The following is a 12,500-nucleotide window of genomic DNA, read 5'->3' as shown; positions in this document are numbered from 1 at the left end:
CCAGGATACTAGTTAGTATCTCTCTCTCTATAAACCAGGATACTAGTTAGTATCTCTATCTATAAACCAGGATACTAGTTGTTAGTATCTCTCTCTCTATCTCACCAGTACTCCTGCTCCAGAGTCATGTGTTTCTCATAAACAGGCCCAGGCAGCTCTGATTGGCTGGGGAAGATAGCATCATACTGGATGATCATGGTCTTGACGAGGTCGTTGACCTGCGGTTGCCTAGCAACAACATCACCGGAATCTGACCCTCTCAGGAGGCTCGGCCCAAAACACACCGCCAGGTTATAGGGCTGCATCATGTTCTCATCACTGTACTGGGACACACTACACACACACACACACACACACACACACACACACACACACACACACACACACACACACACACACACACACACACACACACACACACACACACACACACACACACACACACACACACACACACACACACACACACACACACCGCCAAGTTATACAGCTGTGTAAGGGAGTTGGTTCAGTGAAGGTTCAGGGTATGAATGTGCAAACTGAAACGTACTGGTTGAGAAAAGCGAAGAGGTAACGTATGACGATGAGGAGCAGCCGAGGGAAGGAAGAGACAATTGACTTTATCTGAGCTGCTTTCTCTGCCAATCCCTCGTTCTCTGAGAGCGAGAGAAAGAGAGACAGAGAGACAGAGAGAAAGAGAGAAAGAGAGAGGGAGCGAGAGAGAAGTAATATCACACAGTATGGTTATACAGTGCATAATGATGTGTGTGTGTGTGTGTGTGTCTGTGTGTGACTTACGGACACAGTCTAGTAGGTCTGTGTAGTACTCGTCAGGGAACAGTGGAGGGTCCAGTCCTCTGAAGTACAGCTTCAACACTCCAGCCACCGAATCAATGTCACAGTCACTGTCTGTTAGAGGGTCTTCTCCTACACACACACACACACACACACACACACACACACACACACACACACACACACACACACACACACACACACACACACACACACACACACACACACACACACACACACACACACACATTGTTGAAAACTCTTTCCATGCTCACACACTCTGCCACGCCAAATCTAATCTTTGCTTGGGCATCTGACTCAACACTCCCCAGTAGCTCTCTCAGGCAGCACCTACAATCACCCTAAAAATGATTGACACCCTTGATAAAGGTGAGCAAAATAAGATTGTATAAAAAGAAAATACAAATGTCTTTGCTATATTGTCTGCTCAAAAACATGTGGTTACTCTATATTATTATATACTAATACAATTGCTCAGAGAAAGAGATTTTGTGTAACAAGTAAAACAAAATCTAAAAAAGAAAGGTGTAAAAATGGTGAATGGTTATTAATGTTTGTTATAAATAAAATCAACCAAAATGTAATCTCCATTAACATTCTACTTATTTTTTTATTAATCTCAGTATGAGGAACTGTATTGTGGCCCTTAATGTCTTCTTGTTTCACTGGGGAATAAAAAGGAGGTAACACACATGTAAAATCCCTATTTCATCCATCACCATGGGGAAAGAAAATAACTCACATATGAAAAGAGACAAATGGTTGCTGACTTTCATTAATCAGGCAATGAGTACAGAAAGTACAAATAATAATACCTTATCACTATTACGGCAACAATTTAGTTTAAGTTTAAACCCACTTGAACTACGCACTTACCTGGTAGAAGACCCAAGTGTATCTTTTCCCCACACACAGTGAGGAAGCTGTTTCGGGAGGCAAAGAAGTCCAAGGGCCACAGTTGGAGAATTACAGAACTTGGTCGCAACTTGAGGTCACAAAGTCTCCAAATCTACAATTAGTTGCCACCTCCAAGCCAATAGGTTCTTTGGAAGGGTTGCCAGAAAAAAAAGTATTTATTGAGAGCAACCATGATGATTTATAAGCACAACACTTACGCAGAACCCGGTCCTCCAGAAAGTGGAGGACAACACTTACGCAGAACTCGGTCCTCCAGAAAGTGGAGGACAACACTTACGCAGAACCCGGTCCTCCAGAAAGTGGAGGACAACACTTACGCAGAACTCGGTCCTCCAGAAAGTGGAGGACAACACTTATGCAGAACTCGGTCCTCCAGAAAGTGGAGGACAACACTTACGCAGAACTCGGTCCTCCAGAAAGTGGAGGACAACACTTACGCAGAACTCGGTCCTCCAGAAAGTGGAGGACAACACTTACGCAGAACTCGGTCCTCCAGAAAGTGGAGGACAACACTTACGCAGAACTCGGTCCTCCAGAAAGTGGAGGACAACACTTACGCAGAACCCGGTCCTCCAGAAAGTGGAGGACAACACTTACGCAGAACTCGGTCCTCCAGAAAGTGGAGGACAACACTTACGCAGAACTCGGTCCTCCAGAAAGTGGAGGACAACACTTACGCAGAACCCGGTCCTCCAGAAAGTGGAGGACAACACTTACGCAGAACCTGGTCCTCCAGAAAGTGGAGGACAACACTTACGCAGTTCTACTACGTGATGTCTTTCAAAAAAGCCGGATTACCTAAAGGGCATTGGTACTTAGATTGGAACCAGATGCTATGATCAGATTAGTTGAAAATAGAGCTCTTTGGCCACGCTCAACGGTATAATGAACTTTACGGAGCCTTCCCTGTAGCTCAGTTGGTAGAGCATGGTGTGACTAAAATGTAAATGTACCAACGACATTTTAGCTAAAAACATGGTTGACTACGCAAGAATGCTGAAACGTGGCCATTAGCAAGACAATGACCCCAAGCAGATATCAAAACCCACAAAGAAATGGTTAATTGAACACAAAATCAACATTTTGCAATGGCCATCTCAGTCTCCGAACTTGAGCCCCATTGAAAACCTGTGGTTTGAATTGAAGAGGGCAGTCTATAAGACCAGACGAAGGATATGAAGGCTCAGTGCAGTTATCCTCACAAGGGGATGGTGCAAACAGTTTTTAAAAGGGGTGCCAATCATTTCGATTTTTTTTAAATTACTTGTTACACAGATAAATTCTATAAGTATAATATTATATAATTTTCTGTTTATTTAAATATAGAAAATCTAGCTCAGTATTTGTATTATCTATTTTTTTTAAAAGTATTTTATGCTCATCTTTATCAAGTGGAGCGTGTGTGTGTACCTCTCTCAAATGCATCTCTGAGGTGGTTGACCTCTCTCTGGGACCCTGGAACACGGAATATCCCCTCATGGTGCAGACCGTGAAGATTTATGAAGCGAATGCAGCTTTCAACCACCACAGGAATCTGCTGCCCTGAACTCTGAGAGAGAGAGAGAGAGAGAGAGAGAGAGAGAGAGAGAGAGAGACACACACAGACAGACAGAGAGAGAGAGAGAGAGAGAGAGAGAGAGAGAGAGAGACACACAGAGAGAGAGAGAGAGAGAGAAAGAGAGACACACAGACAGACAGAGAGAGAGAGAGAGAGTCAAATGAAAGTCAGGGCAGCATGACAGTAGAACAGCAATAGAGTCTATAATACCTGTGTCCTAGACATTCTCCTCCTTCTTCTACACTCAGCCAAGTCGAGGAGGGAATAAAAGAAAAGAGAGAGAGAGGGAAAGGGAGATATTGAAGAGAAGATTATAAAAGTGAAAGAAAGCATAAGAGGGATACAAAGCACAAACACAGGAGTAGCAGAGAGACTACTGTTAAATATCACAGGAGGATGGGAGACTACTGTTAAATATCACAGGAGGATGGGAGACTACTGTTAAATATCACAGGAGGATGGGAGACTACTGTTAAATATCACAGGAGGATGGGAGACTACTGTTAAATATCACAGGAGGATGGGAGGCTACTGTTAAATATCACACAGGAGGAGAGAGACTACTGTTAAACATCACAGGAGGATGGGAGGCTACTGTTAAATATCACACAGGAGGATGGAGAGACTACTGTTAAATATCACAGGAGGATGGGAGACTACTGTTAAATATCACAGAGGAGGAGAGAGACTACTGTTAAATATCACAGGAGGAAAGAGACTACTGTTAAATATCACAGGAGGATGGGAGACTACTGTTAAATATCACAGGAGGAGAGAGACTACTGTTAAATATCACAGGAGGATGGGAGACTACTGTTAAATATCACAGGAGGAGAGAGACTACTGTTAAATATCACAGGAGGAAAGAGACTACTGTTAAATATCACAGGAGGAGAGAGACTACTGTTAAATATCACAGGAGGATGGGAGACTACTGTTAAATATCACAGGAGGAGAGAGACTACTGTTAAATATCACAGGAGGATGGGAGACTACTGTTAAATATCACAGGAGGAGAGAGACTACTGTTAAATATCACAGGAGGATGGGAGACTACTGTTAAATATCACAGGAGGAGAGAGACTACTGTTAAATATCACAGGAGGATGGGAGGCTACTGTTAAATATCACAGGAGGAGAGAGACTACTGTTAAATATCACAGGAGGATGGGAGACTACTGTTAAATATCACAGGAGGAGAGAGACTACTGTTAAATATCACAGGAGGATGGGAGACTACTGTTAAATATCACAGGAGGAAAGAGAGAGAGACTACTGTTAAATATCACAGGAGGATGGGAGACTACTGTTAAATATCACAGGAGGAGAGAGACTACTGTTAAATATCACAGGAGGATGGGAGGCTACTGGTAAATATCACAGGAGGAGAGAGACTACTGTTAAATATCACAGGAGGATGGGAGACTACTGTTAAATATCACAGGAGGATGGGAGACTACTGTTAAATATCACAGGAGGAGAGAGACTACTGTTAAATATCACAGGAGGATGGGAGGCTACTGTTAAATATCACAGGAGGAGAGAGACTACTGTTAAATATCACAGGAGGATGGGAGACTACTGTTAAATATCACAGGAGGATGGGAGACTACTGTTAAATATCACAGGAGGATGGGAGACTACTGTTAAATATCACAGGAGGAGAGAGACTACTGTTAAATATCACAGGAGGATGGGAGACTACTGTTAAATATCACAGGAGGAGAGAGACTACTGTTAAATATCACAGGAGGATGGGAGACTACTGTTAAATATCACAGGAGGAGAGAGACTACTGTTAAATATCACAGGAGGATGGGAGACTACTGTTAAATATCACAGGAGGAGAGAGACTACTGTTAAATATCACAGGAGGATGGGAGGCTACTGTTAAATATCACAGGAGGAGAGAGACTACTGTTAAATATCACAGGAGGATGGGAGACTACTGTTAAATATCACAGGAGGATGGGAGACTACTGTTAAATATCACAGGAGGATGGGAGACTACTGTTAAATATCACAGGAGGAGAGAGACTACTGTTAAATATCACAGGAGGATGGGAGACTACTGTTAAATATCACAGGAGGAAAGAGACTACTGTTAAATATCACAGGAGGATGGGAGACTACTGTTAAATATCACAGGAGGAGAGAGACTACTGTTAAATATCACAGGAGGATGGGAGACTACTGTTAAATATCACAGGAGGAGAGAGACTACTGTTAAATATCACACAGGAGGAGAGAGACTACTGTTAAATATCACACAGGAGGATGGGAGACTACTGTTAAATATCACAGGAGGATGGGAGACTACTGTTAAATATCACAGGAGGAGAGAGACTACTGTTAAATATCACAGGAGGATGGGAGACTACTGTTAAATATCACACAGGAGGAGAGAGACTACTGTTAAATATCACACAGGAGGAGAGAGACTACTGTTAAATATCACACAGGAGGAGAGAGACTACTGTTAAATATCACACAGGAGGATGGGAGACTACTGTTAAATATCACAGGAGGAATGAGAGAGAGACTACTGTTAAATATCACAGGAGGATGGGAGACTACTGTTAAATATCATACAGGAGGATGGGAGACTACTGTTAAATATCATACAGGAGGAGAGAGACTACTGCTTAAATATCACAGGAGGATGGGAGACTACTGTTAAATATCACACAGGAGGATGAGAGACTACTGTTAAATATCACAGGAGGATGGGAGACTACTGTTAAATATCACACAGGAGGAGAGAGACTACTGCTTAAATATCACAGGAGGATGGGAGACTACTGTTAAATATCACACAGGAGGAGAGAGACTACTGTTAAATATCACAGGAGGATGGGAGACTACTGTTAAATATCACACAGGAGGAGAGAGACTACTGTTAAATATCACAGGAGGATGGGAGACTACTGTTAAATATCACAGGAGGATGGGAGACTACTGTTAAATATCACAGGAGGATGGGAGACTACTGTTAAATATCACACAGGAGGAGAGAGACTACTGTTAAATATCACAGGAGGATGGGAGACTACTGTTAAATATCACACAGGAGGATGGGAGACTACTGTTAAATATCACAGGAGGATGGGAGACTACTGTTAAATATCACAGGAGGATGGGAGACTACTGTTAAATATCACAGGAGGATGGGAGACTACTGTTAAATATCACAGGAGGAGAGAGACTACTGAGACTACACCAACCAAGAATTTACAAAAATGGGACAAACACCAAATTGAAACTCTGCATGCAAATTTCTGCAAAAATATCCTTTATACAAATTAAAACACCAAATAATGTATGCAGAGCACAATTAGGCCGATACCCGCTAATTCCAGAAAAGAGCCGTTAAATTCTACAACCACCTAAAAGGAAGTGATTCCCAAACCTTCCATTACAAAGCCATCACCTACAGAGAGATGATCCTGGAGTAGAGTCCCCTTAGCAAGCTGGTCCTGGGGCTCTGTTCACAAACACAAACAGGCCCCACAGAGCCCCAGGACAGCAACACAATTAGACCCAACCAAATCATGAGAAAACAAAAAGATAATTACTTGACACATTGGAAAGAATTAACAAAAAAACAGAGCAAACTAGAATGCTATTTGGTCCTAAACAGAGAGTACACAGTGGCAGAATACCTGACCAGTGTGACTGACCCAAACTTAAGGAAATCTTTGTCTATGTACAGACTCAGTGAGCATAGCCTTGCTATTGAGAAAGGCCGTCGTAGGCAGACCTGGCTCTCAAGAGAAGACAGGCTATGTGCGCACTGCCCACAAAATGAGGTGGAAACTGAGCTGCACTTCCTAACCTCCTGCCAAATGTATGACCATATTACAAACACATATTTCCCTCATTACACAGACCAACAAAGAATTTGAAAACAAATCCAATTTTGATAAACTCCCATATCTATTGGGTGAAATACCACAGTGACTCATCACAGCAGCAAGATTTGTGACTTGTTGCCACAAGAAAAGGTCAACCAGTGAAGAACAAACACCATTGTAAATACAACCCATATTTATGTTTATTGTACTTTAACTATTTGCACATTGCGATAACACTGTATAGAGACATAATATGACATTTGTAATGTCTTTATTATTTTGGAACTTTTGTGAGTTTAATGTTTACTGTTCATTTTTTATTGTTTATTTCACTTTGGTTTATTATCTATTTCACTTGCTTTTGGCAATGTAAACATATGTTTATCCAGGACAATAAAGCCCCTTGAAATTGAACTGAGAGAGAGAGAGAACAAAAATAGATGAATGACATTCTCACTGTGAGTTTCTGTTTTGGATCAGGGAGATACAGAAGCTGAAGGTTCCATTCACACGCTGCATATCTCTCCACCACATATTAACATTATCAAATATTAGTGTGTGTGTGTGTGTTACCTGTATGAAACCCAGCATATCATAGGTGAAGAGGGTGTGGCTGTACATGGAACAGGGTCTTGACCTCCGCACATGCACTGACCTAGCACACTGCATTCTGGGAGATATACAGCATCACTCAACAGTCATACACTGATGCACACACACGCAAACATACACACATCATGGTTTTCAACAATACAAATGTAGTGTTGCTTGGATTTGAATCTGTTGCCGTGTTGACGAATATACTCTCATCGCTCTCTTCTCTTTCTCTTCCCTACCTCTCTCCCTCTCTCTCTCTCTCTCTCTCTTTGTCTCTCTCTGTCTCTCTCTCTCTTTCTCTTCTCTTTCTCTTCCCTACCTCTCTCTCTCTCTCTCTCTCTCTCTCTGTCTCTCTCTCTTTCTCTTCTCTTTCTCTTCCCTACCTCTCTCTCTCTCTCTCTCTCTCTCTGTCTCTCTCTGTCTCTCTCTTCTCTTTCTCTTCCCTACCTCTCTCTCTCTCTCTCTCTCTCTCTCTGTCTCTCTCTCTTTCTCTTCTCTTTCTCTTCCCTACCTCTCTCTCTCTCTCTCTCTCTCTCTCTCTCTCTCTCTCTCTCTCTCTCTCTGAGCAGAAACACGGATGTTTACCTGGAGGGGTCACTGTCAACGGCCTCAGCTGGAAAACAGACGGATAGTTGAAGAGAAAGAGGAGGTGACGGGGGGCCGAGAGAGAGATAGTAAAAGAGGGAGAATGGGAGAGGGAGAAGGAGGAAGGAGAGCGAGAAGGAGAGAGTTAGGGATAGCCTAATATTAGTTGTGTAGTATATTACAGTAGTAGTATAGTAGTATAGTAGTAGTACAGGAGTAGTACAGTAGTATAGTAGTAGTATAGTGGTAGTATAGTAGTGGTAGTAATATAGTGGTAGTACAGCAGTAGTATAGTAGTAGTAGTACAGTAGTAGTACAGTAGTAGTATAGTAGTGGTAGTAATATAGTAGTAGTACAGGAGTAGTACAGTAATATAGTTGTAGTACAGTAGTAGTATAGTAGTGGTAGTAATATAGTAGTAGTACAGTAGTAGTATAGTAGTAGTATAGTAGTGGTAGTAATATAGTAGTAGTACAGTAGTAGTATAGTAGTACTATAGTAATAGTAAAGTAGTAGTATAGTAGCAGTAGAGTAGTACTATAGTAGTAGCAGTACCTTTTTGTATGGCCTCCTGCAGCAGGTCATGTTTAGCCTGTAGTTTGGAGATCAGGGAGCTTCCAGTCAGATACTCCTTCACTTTCTAACAAACGACAGAAACACAGATACACTCTTTTACCTTTACACAGCTGTAGAACCTTTACACAGCTGTAGAACCTTTACACAGCTGTAGAACCTTTACACAGCTGTAGAACCGTTACACAGCTGTAGCACCTTTACACAGCTGTAGCACCTTTACACAGCTGTAGCACCTTTACACAGCTGTAGCACCTTTACACAGCTGTAGCACCTTTACACAGCTGTAGCACCTTTACACAGCTGTAGCACCTTTACACAGCTGTAGCACCTTTACACAGCTGTAGAACCTTTACACAGCTGTAGAACCTTTACACAGCTGTAGCACCTTTACACAGCTGTAGAACCTTTACAAAGCTGTAGCTCAGTGGGCTAAGAAGCACTATATAGAGATGCAATCCACAATACTATCATTAGACTCCAACCACGCTTTCCCCTGACCAATGGGATGTCCTCACCATAAAGTAGAATGTTTCTGTCTCCTGCTGGTTGGCTCTCCGCTTGGCAAGGGCTAGTTTGGAGGCGGAGGCGGCTCCCATGGAGTCGTGTGATAGGCTGATGGGCAGGTCAGGGGTGGGATTACTGTCACTGTCACACATACTGTCCAATAGCGCGGCGAGCGTAGCTTTGAGTGTCTTAGTGACCTGGAAAATAGATACAGTAGACAGAAAATCGATAAATCGATTGATCGATGGATCGACAGGAAGATGGAGACTGGAGCGATGACCTCACCTCCTCTGTTTCCAAGGTTTCGGTGGAGAGGCGGGACTGGAGCTGTTGGAACCTGGTCTCTATCTCATACCTCACCTGGCTCTCCGCACTCACCTCGTTCACCTGGAACAAACACATTACAGGTGATAACAGCAGGACGTACCGATGCACCAAGTCTGGAAACGACAGGACCTTAAACCCCTAAGCCATTAGACTGATAAAATAGTTAACCAATAAGCTACCTGGACTATCTGCATTGCCCCAAATCTTTTGACTCATCATATACACTGCTGCTATTGGTTATTATCTATGTTGTTGTCTAGTCACTTTACCCCTACCTACAGTATACTGCTGTTACTGTCTATTATCTATCCTTTACCCCTACCTACAGTATACTGCTGTTACTGTCTATTATCTATCCTTTACCCCTACCTACAGTATACTGCTGTTACTGTCTATTATCTATCCTTTACCCCTACCTACAGTATACTGCTGTTACTGTCTATTATCTATCCTTTACCCCTACCTACAGTATACTGCTGTTACTGTCTATTATCTATCCTTTACCCCTACCTACAGTATACTGCTGCTACTGTCTATTATCTATCCTTTACCCCTACCTACAGTATACTGCTGTTACTGTCTATTATCTATCCTTTACCCCTACCTACAGTATACTGCTGTTACTGTCTATTATCTATCCTTTACCCCTACCTACAGTATACTGCTGTTACTGTCTATTATCTATCCTTTACCCCTACCTACAGTATACTGCTGTTACTGTCTATTATCTATCCTTTACCCCTACCTACAGTATACTGCTGTTACTGTCTATTATCTATCCTTTACCCCTACCTACAGTATACTGCTGTTACTGTCTATTATCTATCCTTTACCCCTACCTACAGTATACTGCTGTTACTGTCTATTATCTATCCTTTACCCCTACCTACAGTATACTGCTGTTACTGTCTATTATCTATCCTTTACCCCTACCTACAGTATACTGCTGTTACTGTCTATTATCTATCCTTTACCCCTACCTACAGTATACTGCTGTTACTGTCTATTATCTATCCTTTACCCCTACCTACAGTATACTGCTGCTACTGTCTATTATCTATCCTTTACCCCTACCTACAGTATACTGCTGTTACTGTCTATTATCTATCCTTTACCCCTACCTACAGTATACTGCTGTTACTGTCTATTATCTATCCTTTACCCCTACCTACAGTATACTGCTGTTACTGTCTATTATCTATCCTTTACCCCTACCTACAGTATACTGCTGTTACTGTCTATTATCTATCCTTTACCCCTACCTACAGTATACTGCTGTTACTGTCTATTATCTATCCTTTACCCCTACCTACAGTATACTGCTGTTACTGTCTATTATCTATCCTTTACCCCTACCTACAGTATACTGCTGTTACTGTCTATTATCTATCCTTTACCCCTACCTACAGTATACTGCTGTTACTGTCTATTATCTATCCTTTACCCCTACCTACAGTATACTGCTGTTACTGTCTATTATCTATCCTTTACCCCTACCTACAGTATACTGCTGTTACTGTCTATTATCTATCCTTTACCCCTACCTACAGTATACTGCTGTTACTGTCTATTATCTATCCTTTACCCCTACCTACAGTATACTGCTGTTACTGTCTATTATCTATCCTTTACCCCTACCTACAGTATACTGCTGTTACTGTCTATTATCTATCCTTTACCCCTACCTACAGTATACTGCTGCTACTGTCTATTATCTATCCTTTACCCCTACCTACAGTATACTGCTGTTACTGTCTATTATCTATCCTTTACCCCTACCTACAGTATACTGCTGTTACTGTCTATTATCTATCCTTTACCCCTACCTACAGTATACTGCTGTTACTGTCTATTATCTATCCTTTACCCCTACCTACAGTATACTGCTGTTACTGTCTATTATCTATCCTTTACCCCTCCCGATAAGTACATATCTACCTCAATTACCTCGTACCCCTGCACATCGACTCAGTACTGGTACCCCTGTATATAGCCTAGTTATCATTACTCAGTACTGGTACCCTGTGTATATAGCCTAGTTATCATTACTCAGCACTGGTACTTCCTGTATATAGCCTAGTTATCATTACTCAGTATTGGTACCCCTGTATATAGCCTAGTTATCATTACTCAGTACTGGTACCCCTGTATATAGCCTAGTTATCATTACTCAGTATTGGTACCCCTGTATATAGCCTAGTTATCATTACTCAGTACTGGTACCCCTGTATATAGCCTAGTTATCATTACTCAGTACTGGTACCCCTGTATATAGCCTAGTTATCATTACTCAGTATTGGTACCCCTGTATATAGCCTAGTTATCATTACTCAGTACTGGTACCCTGTGTATATAGCCTAGTTATCATTACTCAGTATTGGTACCCCTGTATATAGCCTAGTTATCATTACTCAGTACTGGTACCCCTGTATATAGCCTAGTTATCATTACTCAGTACTGGTACCCTGTGTATATAGCCTAGTTATCATTACTCAGTACTGGTACCCCTGTATATAGCCTAGTTATCATTACTCAGTACTGGTACCCCTGCATATAGCCTAGTTATCATTACTCATTGACTCAGTACTGGTACCCCTGTATATAGCCTAGTTATCCTCCAGTATTTATGCTGCAGTAGTTTATGTGTCGGGGGGCTAGGGTCAGTCTGTCACATCTGGAGTATTTCTCTTGTCTTTTCCGGTGTCCTGTGTGAATTTAAATATGCTCTCTCTAATTCTCTCTTTCTCTTTCTTTCTTTCTTTCTT

General features: G+C 41.8%; 1 protein-coding gene across 2 annotated transcripts in view; it reads right to left on the bottom strand.

Annotated features, from left to right (window-relative positions):
* The window catches only part of LOC106570596 (SLIT-ROBO Rho GTPase-activating protein 3), a 30,038-nt gene that overhangs the window by 7,336 nt on the left and 10,202 nt on the right, over window positions 1–12,500 (bottom strand). For both annotated transcript variants that reach the window (XM_082961334.1, XM_045695018.2), the window contains exons 9-17: window positions 9,694–9,795; window positions 9,420–9,605; window positions 8,884–8,968; window positions 8,329–8,356; window positions 3,503–3,530; window positions 3,145–3,283; window positions 799–927; window positions 551–656; window positions 106–333 (exon numbers count right to left, since the gene is read on the bottom strand). In XM_082961334.1, the coding sequence (XP_082817460.1) occupies window positions 106–333; window positions 551–656; window positions 799–927; window positions 3,145–3,283; window positions 3,503–3,530; window positions 8,329–8,356; window positions 8,884–8,968; window positions 9,420–9,605; window positions 9,694–9,795 (1,031 nt within the window). The remainder of the gene's footprint in view (window positions 1–105; window positions 334–550; window positions 657–798; window positions 928–3,144; window positions 3,284–3,502; window positions 3,531–8,328; window positions 8,357–8,883; window positions 8,969–9,419; window positions 9,606–9,693; window positions 9,796–12,500) is intronic.

This window comes from Salmo salar, chromosome 14 (genome assembly GCF_965601325.2).
Source record: "Salmo salar chromosome 14, fSalSal1, whole genome shotgun sequence".
NCBI classification, from domain to species: domain Eukaryota; kingdom Metazoa; phylum Chordata; class Actinopteri; order Salmoniformes; family Salmonidae; genus Salmo; species Salmo salar.
The sequence above is the reverse complement of the archived record's forward strand: the minus strand, read 5'-3'. Positions and strand labels throughout refer to the sequence as shown.